The 19,515-nt window shown below is 41.4% G+C and overlaps 1 protein-coding gene and 1 long non-coding RNA gene across 2 annotated transcripts in view; one reads left to right on the plus strand and one right to left on the minus strand.

Moving 5' to 3' along the window:
* SACM1L (SAC1 suppressor of actin mutations 1-like (yeast)) overlaps positions 1–18,711 on the minus strand; it is a 30,085-nt gene extending 11,374 nt beyond the window's left edge. The window contains exons 1-8 of the mRNA XM_019508886.1: positions 18,614–18,711; positions 13,519–13,593; positions 9,743–9,870; positions 7,465–7,614; positions 6,307–6,366; positions 3,539–3,572; positions 1,942–2,043; positions 908–993 (exon numbers count right to left, since the gene is read on the minus strand). Coding sequence (XP_019364431.1) covers positions 908–993; positions 1,942–2,043; positions 3,539–3,572; positions 6,307–6,366; positions 7,465–7,614; positions 9,743–9,766 — 456 coding nt within the window. The 5' untranslated portion in view covers positions 9,767–9,870; positions 13,519–13,593; positions 18,614–18,711. The remainder of the gene's footprint in view (positions 1–907; positions 994–1,941; positions 2,044–3,538; positions 3,573–6,306; positions 6,367–7,464; positions 7,615–9,742; positions 9,871–13,518; positions 13,594–18,613) is intronic.
* On the plus strand, positions 1,223–5,746 carry LOC109291775. Its single transcript, XR_002095949.1, has 3 exons — positions 1,223–1,233; positions 4,524–4,527; positions 5,219–5,746. It is a non-coding gene; the product is annotated as an uncharacterized LOC109291775 (long non-coding RNA).
* Positions 18,712–19,515: the final 804 nt, after the last annotated feature.

Consider the following 19,515-nt stretch of genomic DNA (forward strand, 5'->3'; position numbering starts at 1 on the left):
CCCCCCCCCCCCCCCCCCCACAGCCTCCCCAGTCCTGCTTGTGCCCCTTACACCCCCTTAGCCCCACACATGCAGGCACAGACACAGGCAGACCCTTGCCCCCCCAAGCAGGTAGGCGTGTGGGGTGGATGAGGGAGAAGGAAGGGGTTGGAGGCAGATCGAGAATGGGGGTGGAGGGGAGGAGTGCACCTCTGTGCCAGCTCCCAGGAGGGGGACAGGGGGGTGTAAAGGCAGCGGTGCCCCGCTGCGGGCCACACACAAGCCGCCTGGCCTGGGGAGAGGCAGGGCTTGCACGCAGTGGTCGCCACTGCACCACTGCCCTCGCCCCCCTGGCCCTGCTCTGGGCAAGCAGCACAGGGTGCGGTGGCCACCACCACGCCACTGCTGCTGGCAGTGGCTGCCCCAACATCACACACAGCAGCCGCCAGCACCACTGTACCACTGCCATGCCTTGCACTGCTTGCCCAGAGCAGGGCTGAGTGGGCTGCACATGCCCGCTCAGGTGGTAGGAGAGGAGGGAGGGGCTCACATATGGCAATCACCACCCCGCCACGTACCACGGCTTTCCTGCTGCCAGTCGTGGGCAAGTGGCACGAGGTGTGGCGGTGCAGTGGTGACGACAGTGGTTGTGTGTGAGCCACCCCTCCCCCCACCAGCTGGGCGGGCGTGTGCAGCCTGCAGAGGGGCACCGCTGTCCTCGCTCCCCCCCTGCTCCTGGGAGTGGCCAGAGTGAGCTGAGGTGGGGAGCCAGGGACGCCTCTCCGCCACCATGCCATTGGGTGCGCTCTGCAGGCTGTAACTCAGCTAGCTTGCTGGGCTCTTTGCAAAAAGAAGAAAATTTGCACGTTTCCCTGCTAAAAGGGAAATGGAAAACCCGGATCCCTGCTGATAAGACACTGAATTTTACCTGGACAAATGAAGCTTTGCTCCCTTTGTAGTGTACAACTTGCTCTGTTTCAACAAAGTTAGCTGCATGTCCTTCTGAATCAATACCTGTATTAGGGGGAAAAAACACCACAGGATTCCAGCTCACAACCAGTCACAACATTACTTTAAGTCAGAACTGAGGTCTTTCCAGAATGTAACAGTTCCACAGAATGGCCAGAAAAAGATGGAAAGTTATTTCTACAGAAGACAGATTTGCTACCCCCCCCCACCCCGCCATGGCATACTTTGCCAGCCCACAGAGCAAAGCAGGGTCTGTGTGCATTTTAAGAGCACAACTTTTAAAATGTTAAATATCCAAAGATGCCAGAGCCTAGGCAATGAAGTCTTTCCAAATGAACAAGAAACAGTATATGTATGCATGCTCCCTCATGAATACACCTAAAAACATAAACATACAAAGTATGTTAAGGATGAAGTATTTCAGTCCAGCTGCCCACTGAGCCTCAAACAGTTGGGGAAGGCATACAGTAAAAGCAATGTTAAGACTTCAAGGATATTAGCACACCTATACCCCCTCCCCAAGAGCTGGTTAACTATTGTTTTGTAAATATACAGCTTAACTCTATTTCATTATACATGAGAAAAATCTGTTTTTGTAAAGTTTTTTATCACTTTGATTTATAGTTAGTACAAACTTTTAAAAGTGAAGCAATTAACAACTGGCGAAACATTAAAAATGACTGCCTTTCAAATGCATTACTTTACTATGCTATTTACCTCAAAAGAAACTTAATAATACCTCTGGGAGCAACAAATGGAGATAAGCAATTTGTTAAGTAAACACATCTACATGTAATGATCCACACTAAAGTCCCAGAAATTTCTGGACATAAATTAAGAGTGAAATGGAAAATGATGGCATGGCACAAGTTTTCATCAGTCTGACAGAAACTAACCAACTAGTAGCATAAATTGTTAAAAAAAAAAATTATTCTACTTGAAGTTAGAGTGACTTCTCAAATGGTCATTGAATATCAGATTATATTATCATACCTCGCACATAGTAGCGTACCCCAGCTCTGAAACAGCTTCTTCTGGAAATAAGTAGCCAGTCAAAACACTTTCCGTTAATGGAACAAGAGTGCATAGTTATAACTGATGAGAGACATGTTAAGGAACAAACTCTTGCAATTGTTTACCATAGCATTTTTAATAAAAAAAGGAAGCAAGCAAATAAGCATAACATCATTTGACAATGCATAGGTACACACAATATTATTTTCCACCCCCATGACAAAAATATTTACCAACTTTTCATATTAAATTCTGCTGTTCAACTCCCGTATTGGTATGCGCATAATAAATGTTAAAGGCAGCAAATTAAAAAAAAATCTAGCAATTTAAAGTCCTCTTTCCCTGATGCAAAGGATAGGATTAGTCTCAAACATATCTTAAGAACACAGGACCTGAAGGAATGAGTCACTGAGCCCAGTTACTGCTACTGCAGTCGATCATATAGTATAGTTCCTTCCACAAATTTATCAAGTTTCATTTTAAAGTCAGTTAAATACCTTGCTTCTACTACTTCTCTCTTTAAAAAACAGAAGACCAGTCTTCCAGGAAAATATCTTTATGTCTTCTATAAGAGCTGCTTACACACATAAAAAGTTCTGTTATCAAGCTCTATCCATCTCTTTGTATCCAAGCACAATTTCAGAATTGTGACAGAAGGAAAAAAAAATCCCCAATAAAGAAAAACTGAAACAATAAGGAAATACTGAGAAACAGAACATACTTTCTGGTGCCTTAGTTATTGTTTAGCCAAAGTCAACAAAATGTCATCCAGTTGCAGCTCTACTTGGACTTTTCAACAGCCTGTTGGATTATTAGAAATCCAGGTTTCCTGAGGGCAACACTGTTTATAACCAACCTAACATATCAGGTCAGGTTGGAGTGATGGGAAAGATGCATGTTCTTCTGCATGCATCATTTTTATAAAGGGACAGTTTTAATATTATAGCACTGCTGGAGAAGGATTCTTGTAATTTTCAATTCTGTGTACTTCTGCTGGGATGAGCAGAAGGGCAAAATCTCCTATGAGCCAGGACTGCTTTAAGTTAACAGCCTCAAACAGGCTTGTTCAGTATCTTGCCAGGGCTACATCTTTACAGGAAAGATTTATTCTTTTAAATAAGATGTCATTCAACAGATCCTCATCTGTCCGTTTAAGTATGTTAGGTATAAGTATCCTTAAAGGCATAGAAGCAAGTTGTGAATGAAACAAGAAGTTATTAAGTCATGTTTAGTCTAAGAGACCATCCCCCAGTAGGGAACTTTTTTATTTATATAAAAAAAAGAAGTTTCTTGTAAGTATGAACAGTGTTAAATATTAAAAATCAGAATTCTTGCTCTTATTTTCAGATCATCTGAATGCAAAATGTGGCCTATAAACAGTATTACTACAGGGTGCCCTATGTTCTGCAATATTATTTAATGGATTTAGACTTCTTAATTACAATTAACATAAATTCCCTCTCCAGCATTATTTTATGCTTCTGAGTTACAAACTTAAATTAACTTTGAGTATCTTCACAAAGATTTAGTATACTTAAAGGCAATTTAAAATTGCAACAACACTTAAAAAGGATACATCCATGCATCACTGGAGTAGCAAACCTATGGATCTGAAATAGAAAGGATATTGTACTGCACATTTGAAATGTTTTACTTATTTTATTAACAACATGGTACCTGGATATATAAAAGTAAGAAAAAGATAAACAACGAGCATAGGAATCTCTAGCAAGAAGCAAACGTTGTACAGGGAAATTGAGGTGGTTAACAGGGCCTTTAAACAAAGAAAAATTAGATGTTTTCTAAACAAGCAATTTCTTTGCATAAATGCAAATATTTAGATTTTGCTATAAGTTAGTATGAAAGCTTATTTAACCCGTCTTCATTCAGTTAAATGAAAAATATTCTCCAAAGATACTACTGAGTGACATTAGCAATAGCAGACTGCTTTGGAATATAAATGGACATTTGCACTTGCATTTCTAAATTAAAGTATTTTTATCACAAACAAGCTATGTGTTCTCTCATATGTTTTTAGTAACTACTTGTTCATGTCCTACACCGACTGTAATCTAGTCTGTTAGATGAGAGAGAGGATAACCAACAACACGTCTTAGGCTATACAGTGTTCCTTAGCTAGGTGAATAATTTAAAACAAGTCTTAATTAATTGAGATATAGAATGTGGACTGTGTGCAACTGTCCAAAACAAATAAGGTAGGCTATTGCCCTTTTCACCAATTAGTATTTAGTTTAATTTGTTAAAATGGGGTTTGTCACTATAAGGCCACACATTTTCCTGAAGTGCAAAAATAAAAATGATGTGAATTAGACTGCAAGTCACCAGAAGATGTTAGACGAGTAGCTCTGCTGAATTTCCACATGCTCCCAAACAAGATCAAGAGGCCTCTTCCCTACTTCATACTTCCCTTCCAAAAGAAGTTCAGTCTTTCAAGTTGCCTGGCACCACATATTCTCTGGTGTGGCAGACAGTCTTCACCTTTCGTTTCATAATGCAGTTGCAGCAGTAAAGGTGGAATTACAGCTGGTATTGTGCAGGAGGCAGGTACAGTAGATATATAAAAGTGTGCCTTAATGCCAGGCAGTGTAGCTGCCATAAGACAGAGCACTTTTGACATCTGTAGTGGTCCTAACTGCCTGTACATCTCAGTTTTGCCAATTTAAAGGCAGTCTTATTCAGTATCAATGGAAAAAGAAAGCTTTGACTTGACAACTGAAGAAACTCAGCATCTCCCATTGTATTAATTTTTCCTATGCATAAATAAGCATGTAGTGCATGATTGAGAAGCAGAAGTCAAAAGGGGGGGGGCACCAAATGTGAAGCTCTTCTCCATGACCTTAACTTTAAGTTCTTAGGAATTCAAGCTACTAGGAAACAAAGCAATCATTCATAGTGCTTAGCAAAGAGTTGTGCATGACCATTCAAGTATTTGTACAGCCTGACTTGCATTAGAGTTTACTGCATCACATGTTTGTTTCTCTAAAAACTTATGACTACTTGTGGAATTGATCTGAAAAGTGAAGGCTTACATTTAGCAAAAGGTCAGTGCTAAAGTGGCCTTTCAACCAGGTCAGGCAATTCTAAGGGAAGATGACCAAACTCATAGCTGTGTCAAAGAAATGAGGCAGTTGTCCCCGAAAATGTATTTACCTTTGATAAACACAGCAGAGTTGTACCTGAGGCTTAAGTCAAATCCGTAAGTTAACAAAAAAGAATCCCATTTACTTCACTGTAGTTTTGAACAGGTTGCTGCAAATTGTCGTCTTTATCACGACTCATTGGCATGAAAACCATCTTAAATACTTCATCATCAAGGTTGCTATCAAGACTCCGGTAGCTTCTGCCCAAGCTGTGATATTTCTGGTCTCCCTAAGAGCACTAGTGTAAGTGTACGAACAGTGCACAGATTCGTTAAAAGCCCATTTTCGGTGTTTGTTAGGAGAGTAGCATGTATGGGCAATATGGCCATTTGCATTAAATAAGGGGTTATTAGGATCAAGTCATGAACCCTTATCTAAAGAAAAATATAAAGCTATTTGATTTGTATTTTTACCCCTGCTACACATTTTTAAAAATCCAGAATATCTAAAACCTTTTGTTCTCTTCAATTTCTAAATTCAAAGTCTTCTTAATGCTGCTTTAAGGGTCTCCACATTTGTTTATAATGCTCTGATGATTGATGTTGAATTAGCTGCAGATCAGATGTTTTGGCTTCCTTCCCTGTGCATACCAGTTATATCCTTTTTCACAATGTTTCTCTTGGCTTTTCACAGGTGTTCTCTCCCCACCCCACCTAAAATTCGTGTGTACAATGCCATCATCTCCCATCCAACACCTAACTAGCTCCTTGTGTCTTATTTAAGAAAGACAACGTCTAAAAGCAAGACATTGAAGAAATGTCCTCATTTAGAGTCCGTACAGTTGTATAAGTGGCGAAATGCACGCCAGCACTGAGAAAGTGGAGGCAGCACACTTTTGAACTGAAACACATCGGGGGTGCTTTAGTTCAAAAGCGCACCACTGACATTTTCTATGTGCTGACACACATTTTGCCACTTATACACCTGCACACAGAGCAGTGTGGTTTGCATCGCATCAGTTTGCGAGCAGAGCAGACTCGATTAAACGAGTCAGCAAAGCAGCAGATCTCCAGTATGTCACAGGACGAAAACATGTATAAGTACCCCAAGAAGTTATCTGCCACTCTTCTGGCCGTGTGAAATAAGACTTAACACAGAGCAAAAAAAGATAAATCACAGAGATTCCGTTTGTCTGGAGGAAAGTACATCTGAGCCCTAAAGCTTAACTTCTAGTATAGGTTACCTCTGGCTGAGCAGCAAATTCTCTAAGAAGATGCCCGTTCCACACAAACCGTGGATCTGCCTGTAACAAAAAGATAAAGTTAATGGTAAAGGAAAGAGCGCAGCACTCAAACCCCCTTCTGAGGGGTCGGCAAACTGGTTTTGGCCCAACTCAAAGACTGCAGGCACTCTCCACTTCCAGTAGCATTTGTGGGAGTGGTGGCTGCTCAGCATCTTTGGAGGGTGGAGGAAATATACAAATTCACTATTATTATAAATCAAATCAACAAAAGAGCTGAGCAGCTGCTGGCTCCACAGCTGAAGAGCTTTGGCTGTCCTAAAACTAGACAGAAAAACGAGATCAAAGTCCGAGCGATTAAGTTCTGTCTCTATTCTAAAGAAATAATGGAGAAGTGCAATGTTGGGCCCAGAATTCCAGGGTCATGATTACTATTTCCTGGACCTACAGAAAGATGCAAGAACTCATGCTTTTTACAACAACATTCAGTGGAGTCCACACATTCTGGACCAAAAAATAAAACCCACTGCCACCATCCTTGTGTTGCAGCAATTGTAATTTTTAAGAAAAACCCGATGCATCTAGAGTGCTAACCAGGCCCAAGCCTATTTGAGTGCTCAGATCCAAGATCAGAGTTTAGTATGGCTTGTTTACAAAAAACATCATAATCTATATTCTGTAATCTGTCAGCACTGTAACTTAGTATTAGCAAATAAAATGTGTGAAGAAAAAGAAAAAAACCAACCACACAACAGCGACATCTTGCAGATCTGCCATTTAAAAATTGTTTTACATAGCTTATCTGTGCTATAGCCAAGGCACACTGGATTGTGCTTAGTCTTAGATCTGATCACACAAGTTATTCTTAAAAGGTTCTGCTTTTAAAAAAAAAAAGAAAGAAAAGCAAATGTGTCTGCTTTTTAGGATATCTAACTGACAAAGCAGCAAGCTCAAAACAAAACTGTTGCAAAAATGTTGTCAGGAAGAATGAAACTAGCATTCACCAAGTTCAGTCTTACTCAGGATTAGAGAGTTTCAAACAGTTTAATGAAGTAATGCTAGTGGCTTAAGATAAACCTATGCCATACAGAAAATTGGTTGACAAAGAGCCGGATTGACAAGACCCCTACAACTCCCCCTGCCCAGGAGTGAAATCCTTACCCTCTCTAGTAGACTCATTTCTTGGAATTCTGGACTTGTGTTGGCTAACCGCTGCAAAGTATGCGTTAGGTCGTATGTTGTTGAGAAGTAAAATCCATCCACATTCAAGACATGACTAAGCATTGATAAAAAGACTTTGTTGTCCTGCAACTGTTAAAACGGAACAAGACAGTCCTAGTTACTTACTAATATTGTATTACTTAAAAAAAAAAAATACTAAAATCATTAAAAAAACAACAACTGATTTTCTAAGATTTGTTTCATGTTCTGCCAGAATATATTGAGGACACATGACCCAAAATGGACTAGCATGAGTTTAGAATTTTTGAAGTGATTGCATCAATAGGTAAACTAAGTCAATCCAGCCGATTCAACATTTGAGAAAAAGCAATGCTTTATATGACACTTGACTAGTTGTTGAAATTGAACTGATACTAGGTACTTCCCAACCACAAAAGGAAGAGAGGTCTTGCTTCAGAGAACATACAGCTTAGGGAAGCGGGTAAGATTTATCAGAACAGCCTACAGCATGCTGGCAAAAAAGCAGGTCCACCTAAGATATCCTGGTTACCGGTTTGATTAGCCCATTTAAAAAAAAAAAGGCACCAAGGCCACATCTACACTGATTAAGTATCCCAAGCATGCCTTAACTCTGAGACTCTACCCTGGGATATCAAGATGGCTATGCTGCCTCACTTCCATATTTTTGTGCAGCAGGAATGAGGTACCCAGGCTTGCTTCCCTGCTGCAGTCCCAAGCTCAGCATGCAGGTGGGAATTTAGGCCATATCTAGTATGTTACACCAGCCTGAAGTAGCCTTACCTTTGTTCCACAGCCACCCCCGGGTTTCAGTTCCAATGATTTCACCCTTTTTCTACCCCCATCCTCAAACTGGATCCTACTTATGCAAATAAGTGGGAAGTTCAATAATAAGCTAACAAATTATTGTAATTAATTATAATAAGATAACCAAGTATTGGTTAGCTTATTCAATAAAGCTAGCCAGTAATAAGCTAACCAAGATAATTAGATAGTTTAGGTCACAGTCAGACTGGCTGTATTTACACTGGCATCATCAACATTATACTGGTACAGAAAAAAAGGAAATAGTGGACAGAAGACATACCCTGGTTTTACAGCCTTAAACATGGAAAAACTGAGTGCATCTACACATATGCTTTACTGCAAAGTTGATTAATTAGCTCCGCAGTAGTGTCACCATCTACACATGTGGTGCTATTAGGTTGCAGTAGACTAATCAACTCTGCCATAGGATAGTACTGCCCAACATAAGCACTACCTTATGTCAGGGTAGTTGCATGTGCTCAAACACGTGTAAACAACAACAGGGCTGGGCTGAGGGTTGTCCGATGGCTACCCCTGCACTGTAGCACCCTGATGCCCCAGCCAGCTCCTCCACAGCACACTGAGCAAGGGCAGAGCAGCTCTGGGCTGGGAGGCAAATTCCCCTTGGCTCCCTGCCAGCTGGGGTTGTGCTGCTGCAGCAAAATGTGCTGTGATCCTAGGTGCACGTGTAAATGCCACTCCTGGGAGCAATAAGTTACAGAGTTTATTTAGCCGCATTAATAGAATGTGTAGATGAGCCCACTGGTGGAGAATTACCCCAGAAGTAGTCATGGATAAAATGCTACTAGAATAAGCAGCATAAGTTTAGGTATTGTCTTTCTCCATTACTGGGTAGTGGGGAGGTAAAGTACAGTAACAGCTGGCTAGTCTGTCAGTTATCTCAGGATAGTTGATGCGAGTATAACCTACAGGTTATACAAGTTCATCAAGTTCATCTTGAGAAAGGAGGGAATGGTGGTTTCTCAGGTCAGCTCAGGAGATTACTGTAAGGAATGGGGAAGCAGAAAAGGGAAGGGGCAGTCCAGAAAAAATCTGACCTCTTCAACAGAAAAGGAGTGCGGTAGAGGAAAACAGGTCCACAAACTTTAAAGTAGAAGTGGGAGCTAACATGGAGTAACTTGGTCAGAACTCCGGGGTAAGTAATATCTTACACAGTCAGAAGGGACAGCAAATGGGAGCAGAAAGTCAGACATTGTGGACTGGAAAAATGAGTCTTGAATGGCACAGATTCTCTTTAAATTTTACACAGATAATATACTGAAAAAAGCAAAGAAATTGAGTTACAGTGCACTAAAGTACTGCCCACCTTGCTGTCAGTAGCCAAAGCAAATGCTTTCTTACCATGGGACAATTTTTTTTTCCAGTATTTCTCTACTAAAGGTAAAGCCAGAGAATTCTATTCTACTCCTACCTGAATATCAGTTAAGTGTAGCATGGTCTTTTTGTAGGAGAGGATGTCAAAGTCAGCTGCTTTCCAGATTGCATGATTGAAAATTTCACCTACTTTTTTCTTTTTTGTTATTACAATAAGATATGTGCCTGTAAAATAATTAAAAAAAAAAAAAAAGAATAGGGAAGTAAAAAAAAAATAGCCAGAGAAGTAGACTTAACCCCCCTCCAGCACAAAGTAGTTGTCCATAGCAAATAAGGCCATAAAGAAAACCTGTATGAAAATGAAGAAGTTGAAAAACCTCAAGGGTAAACTCAAGTGTAACTTCCTTGAGGTTACCCTTCAAGGGGAGCAGTTTGCTCTACTTCACAAAGACAAAAAAAAAAATTCTGCATCAGCTTTCCTACAGATTTCTTCTTGGGCTGTGATGGAGATAAAGTGCACCTTCCAAAGCACCCATTCCATTCACACTGGTAGGTCTTAATCTGCCAAGATTACAGAGATTGAGCAGGTGACATTTACTCCCAAGTACAGTGTCTCTACATACAGGTGCTTTGTGGGCAGGAGGTACAGAAGATGGAGGACCGAGCCCATGGCTTGGAGAATCAGAATCCACTGGAAATCTACCGTAGCTATGCTGTGACTTGCAAGTCTTACAGGTCATAAGGTAACTGTCATCTCTAGGAATGCTGACCTAAGAGGCTCTAGAACAAGCCAGAGGTTTTTTGTATTGGTACAAAATTATTAAGACAACAGCACACATGAAAATGTGATCACTCGCCATCACAATTATTAGTGTATTGTCCCCTTGGAAAACAAGAATACTCTCAACTTAATCCTAAAGCTGTTATCTGCTTTCAGTGCTATCTTTTTACTGGAGAAGATTATTCCTGTGAAACTCATTTACTGTCAGAATGAATTTGCAGCTCATGGGACACATTTTGATTTTCTGATGCAAACATAACCAAGAGGTTTGAAAAAGCCACATACAACTTGGCGCTGATCAAAATTTTGAACAGGCTATTTAACAAGGATGAAATGCTATTCATTTTTGTACCAACTGCTGTCATATGTTCAAGAAACATGCAAACGAATACCAACAATATCAATATTGGGTTTTAAAGCTGCATATAGTACACTCATACTTCTATTCACAACACATGCGGAAGTGACTGAATTTTCACCCACAAAATTCAAACAGTTCAGTAGTATTTAATCCATCCAATTCAATAAGACATCACATTTTGGACTATAGCTCCCACCTGTAAATTCTGGGCACTTCCTTGGTTGAGAAGGATACATAAGTTTTCAGGATCAAAAATGTGATTTCTTAAGTTCCAATTTAGGATTTACAAACATTAAACAACAATAAAACAGAAAAGACCTGCTAAAGCAAAATATTTATAATTTCATCTCTGAAATTATGTAAAAAAAAAAAAAAGACTGAGGCGATGGACTAACACTATAATTACAGTGCCATATAGGCTTCTGTAGCACTACAAGAAGTGGGTGTTCAGACACATACCTTTCCAGCAGCACTACAAAAATACTGTAAATGCTACTAAAAAAAAAAAATGTTCCTTGATGAAACTGGAACTTCTCTGTAGCACTATTTTGTACAGTTACAAGTAGTGCTACAAGTCTCTTGCTGCCCAAAAATCCCTTAGTTCTCTGCTCTTTCCCTCCTCCCCCATTTGACCCCGACACCAAGAGGAAGGAAAGTAGATAACTTAATGATAGCATGCCAGGGAGCCAAGCTGTAGCCCAGGTCAGTCACTGGCAGCTTGCCCTGTGGTCCTCCTTCTCCAGGAGAAGGGACAGGCTGTTATGCTCCCCTCCTGGGGCAAGGGTGCATCACTATAGCCCCTAGGATGGAGGGCACACCCTGTAGCAACTCTGAACACATGTACACCCTTTGCAGTGCTATATTTTTACAGCATCACAACAAATGCATGCCTGTTTATGTCAAACTAACAGTTTGAAGACAGATGTTAAACATCCTTTTCCTAGCAGGGCAAACTACACTACCATGCCCAGTTGCCTTGCACTGGTAGACTGCCCAGTGGAACTTGAATGGCATAGATTCTCTTCAATTTTACACAAGTAATATTCTGAAAAAACAAAGGAGTTATTTATTAGCTTCATTTCCCAAGTCAACCTAACGTTTTTGTTTTCCATGCAAGATGCAATATTAGTTCTTGCAAGAAGTGAAACAGTGACAGGACTGGAAGTAGTTTTATATTTATCTTCGTGTATAGACAGAGGTCTAAACTAATGCTGCCTTTCAACAAGTACCAGAAAAATGTTACTGAGCTACTTGTTAATTTTGTACCTGAAATAACTATTGCCTTTGCTAGCCAACCACTAACAACTGGCCCAAGATTAGTTGGACAAGCCATTGAATATGTTAAACTGCCTGGGGAAAAATTGAGAAGGGGGGCAGAGGAGGAAGGGGCAACGCGAAAACAAGGATCTCAGACTGCTTTTACTACTATCACATGCAACTTTTCCTCTCAAATTAGCCCTCCATAATTGGGACCAGAACACAGCAGACAAAAATCCACTCCTCAATGTCAGAGCTTGTTTTAACATTGTTAGCTGCTGCCAAGTTGGCAGCAACTGTGGGGGAGGGGGGGAAGGGGTTAAAAAGCCTCTATCTTTTTGCTGCATAGCCAAAGGAGAGAGTGACACCAAAGAATAGCCTCTGCCCCTGCCATCAGCATTTGGCCATAACTCTGGAAGAGTCCTTTTCATTCTACCTTCCCAAAACAAGGTGCTATTCACCAAGCTATTTACTCCCCACTTTGGGAAAATCTAGTTTTAACCATAAACTGCAACCCTTAGATGCAGGTTTAAATGAACAATCCCTTGGTGCATCTCCCAAGACAGAATCATTAGCAATTGTCTGCTAGTCTCAATCTTATTAAGGAACCATGCTGTTTGTAATTTCTTTATTAGGGAGCAAAGAATGGATTAAGTTATAGATGATCTGTCATGACTTTTATGAAGCACCCATGTTCTTCTTTTAGTTAAATACCAGTAGGTCAGACATTCTAAAGTTGCACAAAACTCAAATTTACTTTACAATAAAATAAAAATGAAAGGCATAATATGCTTCCAAAGAAAGCTGGTCCTCATACCTGCAAGTGCGACTTAAATCCTAAAGTAATTATTTCCATCACTTTCACAAGTTTTATGTAAATAATTTGTTCTTACCCTCTGCTATTTAAATAGTCTTCAGGAGTTTAAAGTCTAGTTCCAATGTATTTTTCTTATTAATTGCTGAATCTCCTTTATTTGGAAATGAACTGGAACACAACGATTGTTAAAAAAAAATCCACAACTACAAACCCAGCATGCTAATTTCCAGCTACTTCTCTTTGTGTACCAACATTATCTACTTGAAATCAAGCCTCATAGAGCAGTACTCAAATGCTATAGAAAAAATCCGCCAAGTAAGCCAAAATAAGCATGGGAAATGAGTAGAAGAAAGTGAAACTCCTTGTAGGATTTTCCAGAAATAGCAAGTTAAAAATAAAACTTATTGGCAAATGTGGCCACTTAACTCCATCACTGCACATTTAAAAAATGAAGGGAAAGGATGATCTATGCAACATAACCAAGGATATTTAAAATCCACGGACTGGTGCTCTACTGTAGCAACCTATAATATGATGGCATTGTACCCATACCTTGAAACTGTAACATATCCTCAAGAGATGTTCCACTCCTCACTTCTAAAGTTTTCCTAGCAACACATTTTTAGCACCATGCCTTCACAGCTATGTTTGCCTTACCTGCTACCAGACGGATTGTTCCCAAAATACCATGTATAGGCCTTGTAACAGCTGCAGGGGGAACATCTTTCTTAACTGAAAAGAAAAGAAAGAAAGAAAACTTAAGATGTCATAACACATCCATCACAGAAATGTTAGTTTAGGATTTGATCCAGAAGTTTCAAATAAAAAAAATATGTAGGTTGTTAATGAGTCACGAAGTTACGAACAGGCTATTTAACCATTGATGGCAATGGATTCAAAATTTAAAACCTGCTGGTACAAAGTTAAGAAATGAAAGTTTCCATTTAGTTTAATCAAGAAGTAATTTGAGTTGGAGAAATTCAAAACTTGCGTACGTGAGTCTACCTGGGAAGCTCAGCATGCTGCCCTGCTAACAAGGAATTTCTTGTTTTGAAATAAGCTTTGGGGGCAAGATGGGGACTGAGCCATAGTTTAGAGAATCAAAATCCACTGGAAGTCTACTGTAGTTGTGCTGTGACTTGCAAGTCTTACAGAGGTCATGAACAGAGAATAAGGTAACTAGCATCTCTAAGCAATGCTATCCCTAAAAAAGCTCTAGACCAAGCCAGAGTTGTTTTTTTGCGTTGATGAAAGACTACCAAGACAACAGCACACATGAAAATGTGGTCACCCTTTAATCACAATTATTAGCTTATCATCCCCTTGGAAAACAAGAGTATTCTCAACTTAAACAGCACACATCCCAATCCAAACCATCCTATAAAAATCCTGTTTAACCTATTAGCAAAGACTACACATACCAGCCCCAAAAACCACAGGACCCAACACCCTAACCTGCTACAGGTACAGCAGGAAGACGAATGGCCAACATCCTACTGTTGCAAAACTTGTTAAAATACACTCAAGAGAACCACAGAAGACAGCCAGATTCCTTACTACAGTGGAAGGCAAACCCCTCCCCCATAACATATACTAAATCGGATCATGGGGTAAAATTATCTTGCTTGGCCACAAAATATGGCAAGTCAGTTTGACATGAGTACAGGGTACTTTCTATACTCTAGCCAGGAACCTCTGGGTTTTAGTCCCAGCAGGAACACTGGCACATCCCAATCAAAATCCCCAGCCTTGGCTGCAGCCAGCACCCAATGCTTCTGAGAAAAGCAATAAACCCCAATATGTTTAAAAAAAAGGGGGGCAAGCGGGGTATAAATTGAAGAAGATTCTTTCCAAGCTCCATGTTGGAACCAGCATAGGAAGCACCCGTAGTATAGCACAGGCATAGCTACTCCTAGATCATCCCTGACCAGTGCTTATCCAACCTGTTCTTGAGTACCTCCAGCAATGGAGATTCCACAACTTCTGCTGCCTCTTTGCCTTAACAGTAAAGAAGTTTTTCCTGAGATTGTCTAAACCTACTTTGCTGCAACTTTAAGCCATTGGTCCACATCCTGACCTCTTGTTTCTTGCTGCAGAGAGGTTTTCCTTCTTGTTTATGGCAGTCTTCCAGGTACAGTATAACCTCATAAATCCAAATATTAAAAAAAAAAAAAAAAATCTGGAATTCTTGAAAATCCAGCACTCTTCAAAAGTACACTATATTGGGGAGTAGCGGCAGCTGGTTCCAGACCAGCAGAGGGGGAAGCTTGCATGTGGCCACCACGCTGTATGAAGCCACTGCTCCACGACGTGCCACCATGCCAGTTTCAAAAATCCAGAACTTTTAAGATTTCCAGCAGGTGCTCAGTCCCAAGCATGCCGGATTTATGAGGTTATGCTGTATTAAGAGGGGACATGATAGCAGCCTTTTAAGTGTCATTTCCACATGCTGAACATGTCCACTTCCTTCAACCTCTCCTCATATGACTTGCTAGCTGAGCCCTTTAATCATTCTTGTCACCCAACTCTGGACCTCTCCAACTTTTCCATATTATTTTTAAGATGAGGGTTTAAAGGGTTATTTGCTGATGAACACTAGTGATCAAGAGACAGCAAGCTACAGAACCCTGGGCAGAGAAGTCTTTACAGGTTTAAAGGAATTGCAGAATGCCATTTTCATAATCTGAGCTCTAATCTTACAAAAGACATTAAAACCCCACTACACATACCAGGAGCTACAGCATAAATTCATCTTTAAAAAACAAGTCATCATCATTAAACAAAGTGTAATAAATTGTACTTCATATTAATAATCTGTACTGTGTTGCAGTGCTCAATTAGTTAAGGCAGTCCCTTTCAGCATCTTATTCATTACTTCAGCTTTAAATCTTGGTTTCAAGTTACAAATGTAGTATACCATCTTAATCCAGGTTTCAATTCCCTCTCCCCTCCCACCACCCGAGTACCAGTGTTTCAGACTGACAACCAACTTGTGTTGCCATTCTAAGATGCATCCGTAATAAAAAGCTAGCAAACGCTTCAAAATTTAGCTTTTTAATGGACTTCCCAAGTAAAGAAAACCTGAGATACAGACATGCCCAGCATGTGACACTTTACTGCGCAGTAGACTAATCTACTGCACAGTAAAGCATCACCATCTACATGTGTGAACCATTTACTGCACAGCAAATTAGTCTATTGCGCAGTTAGTTTACTATAAAAATACAGTTCGTAAACTAACTATGCAGTAGCACGTGTAGACACTGACCAAGAGCAAAATTTGTTCCCAGTCAGCCCCAACACCAGAAGGGCCACAGTGGATGGGGAACTCTGCCACTCCTAGCACTGCTCAGGTCCCGGCTCCCCCCAGGAGCCAAACAATGCTACTACAAGATAGCTCCGTGTCCCCTGCCACCCTCAGTCATAGCACTGCTCAGCTCCCACTCCTCACAGGAGCCAGAAGCCAAGCAGCACCAGGACCAGGGGCTTGCAAGGGACATCCCTAAGCAGCCGGCGGTAGGTCAAGAACAGGAAAACCCTGCTGGACATGGGGCTTGTCCCCACATGCGTGGAGTCTGGAGAGCTCTGCAGTGGCAGCTGTCTCCTGGCCCTGTGCAGGAGACAGGGCTGGCCCCCATGCTTCCCATCCCCCAGGCTAGCACTAGCTGCTGCAGGAGGCCACAGGAAGGTGGAAGCAGCCCTGTACTGGGCTGCTCCTATTGAGAGCAGATTTTCTCCCAACAGGGAGTGTGTGTAGACCCCAAAAAGGCTTACTAAGAAGTATTTTACTGTACAGTAAGCCTTTATAGCAGGGATCGGCAACTCCCGCACGTGTGCCAGAACACAGTACGCGAAGCCATCTTGTTTGGCATGCCACAGCCAGCCCCCGCTCTTGACAGCTCCTGCTGGTCACGGAGCCTGGGCCACTCACAGCAGATAGCCAGGAGGCTGCACACCCTGCTGGAAGCTGCCTGGGCTCTGGGGCAGGCAGCAACTGCTCAGCACTCTGGCCAGATATGGCAGAGCTGCCTTGGAACCTGAATACTGACACCCTGGCTCCTGCCTACTGCTCCAGCTGAGCTCTGTGAATGTGCAGATTGAGAGTGCCTCAACACGAGAGAATTTCCTCCCCAGGAGAGCATTCATCACACCATTCTCCTGAGAAATATGAAATATCATAACCAGAAGGAAACAATTCAACATCCTGCTTGACACCACACAACATAAAGGTAAATAGACTGTTCTAACTTTTACCTGAGCTTAATTTGCACAAAATTAATTATTTCAACCAGAAGATTGTACAACACTTTCAGCTCTCCTGTGAAATACGAATTTTAATTTTCCACCTAGGAGAAATTTTAGAGTCTTTGCATTCCCCTAATGCTGAGGAAGGGTGAATGTGCCCAAAAGCCTGCAAAAGAAATCATTCTACAAATATCTAGTTGATCTAATAAAAGATATCACCTCTGCCATGAGTTCCAATTCTTTTTGCAAGCAGACCAATGCAGCTATAACCTGTATCACTGATGTTACACTTAAGACATCCAGTAAACTATTCAAAGATCAATGTTCACTTAAGTGGTTTTCTAGTTGTTCATTTCACTTTCTGAGCAGAAACATTGTTAGTCATGGTATTATGAAGTCTGACTGGGTAACTCCTTAGTAACAGACTGGTTCAAAGAGGCATGGGCCTTCACAGGCAACAATCTACCTTGTCAGATGAAACAAACAGACATCTAATGAAACAGACTGCCAAAGAAAGTTCAAGCCTCTCCTAACCAGTTCATCTCTAAGGAGCCAACCTGTCCTACTTTTTGCTTAACCTGAGGAAGTATGTATGCAAAAGCTAACTTTTCCAAGTATACAGTAGTGGCGTGCAAAACAGGCCATATTTGATTATGATTCGGCCTGAAATCAGCAACAGTGATTTGATTCATTGATTTGTATCACTGTCCCGAGTCAATTAGCCAAATCCAAATCTGAAGATTTGATGCCGATTCAGAGAATCAGCAATTTGGCCATAAGCACAGCTTTAAACGTTTTTTCTACATACCTTGAGGTATTAAGCACAGGTCATGAATGCTGCGATGGCAGGGTGGCTGGAGCATCCCAAAGGAGCATGCTCCCTGCCCCCCCAACATGCTCAGCAGCAACCCCAGAAGCAGAACGGAAGGACTTCTGGGTCCGCCACAGAGCGTGCAGGGGGGGAGGGCCAGCTCAGCGATCGGCCATGGGGAGGACCCCCCCCAGACCCAGGAGGCACCAGTTGCCGAGCCGGGAAGGCACAGGGGGGCCCCCCAGTGCGCATTCCCTGGAGTACCCAAGTGCTTCTGGTTCATTTCCAGGTCTGCTGCCAAGCACGGTGGGGACCACCCCCGTGCTCCTGTGCGATGCTCCATCCATCCCACCATCTCAGCATTCACAAGCCACCTGGTACCTTGAGGCATGTAGAAGAAAAAACATTTAAAGCTGTGTCTATGGCCGAATCAAAACTTCCTGAATCAATTTGGAGAGATTAAAGGGTCTCCCGATTCAATTCAGATTTGGAGATTTGGCCACAAAATCGAATCAGGGACCGAAGCTTTGCATAGCCCTAGTATACAGTTGGTCCAATAAAAGATATCACCCTACGAAATCCTTGCCCCTCCCATAATTTCTGGACCATCACAGCTACAACACCACTCTAATACTACTGTAACTTTTAAAAGGCATAATAAAAGTAATAGCCTACAGTAAGAAGTGAATAAAGTACCTGTAAGAGTGACCTCTGTGGAGACTCTGTCAATAGCAAGAACATCATTTGCTCCATCATCACAAGCTTCCACGTAAAACTTTTCTGGTGTTATGTGCCTGAAAAGAGCCAAGTAAAATTAAAATGTAGCAGACCAACAGAATGTTTCTAAATATATTAGAAATCGTTGCGCAGTTGTCAATTCTGAAACACTGTTCTTACTGGAAAGAGCTACCACACCAGTCACTTATTTGGCAGATCAGCAATTAGATGTACAAGCCTATGAGTTTTAATCAGTTATCCCAGAATTCTTGCCTTGCTTCACAGTAGAAAAAAAAAATCCTTAGGAGTAAGAGATTTAGAGGAAAGAATGTGGAAAGTTTTTTGGGTGAAGTTTCCTTGAAACTAAGCATTAGTCTGTCTGCTAAATACAAGATCCTTTTAGGGATCAGGAAAGGATCCTGTGGCACTTGTGTTATGCATAACAGTAAGAGTTCAACAATTTAGAAGTACAACATTACATTATATAGGAATACTTTTATATATAGCTAACTACACAACACTACATACTCAGTGTTGCCATAACAACTGAAGAGTAGAAACAAGGAAGTTTGTATAAGAATACATCGGAACAAGTGTGCTTCAATACTAGCATTTTCCAGGCTACAAGCCAGATCTGTATTTGGGATGAAACGTCCCTGCATCCAAAGTGTTATACAAACAATTGAGAACAGGAGTTTGCAACATTTCATCCACGGGCTGGATCCAGTTCAGAGTGGGAACCGGACAGCATACAGATGCACTATGTTACCTATTCCCTCTACTGTGGCCCCCTCCTGCACTTACCCTCTTCGCTGTTTCCCAGCTTATCTGCAGCGAGGGTAAATGCAGGCATGACCTAGCCACTCAGGAAACAGAAGTTT

Source organism: Gavialis gangeticus, unplaced genomic scaffold (assembly GCF_001723915.1).
Source record: "Gavialis gangeticus isolate Ggan-Ray unplaced genomic scaffold, GavGan_comp1, whole genome shotgun sequence".
Taxonomy (NCBI): Eukaryota; Metazoa; Chordata; order Crocodylia; family Gavialidae; genus Gavialis; species Gavialis gangeticus.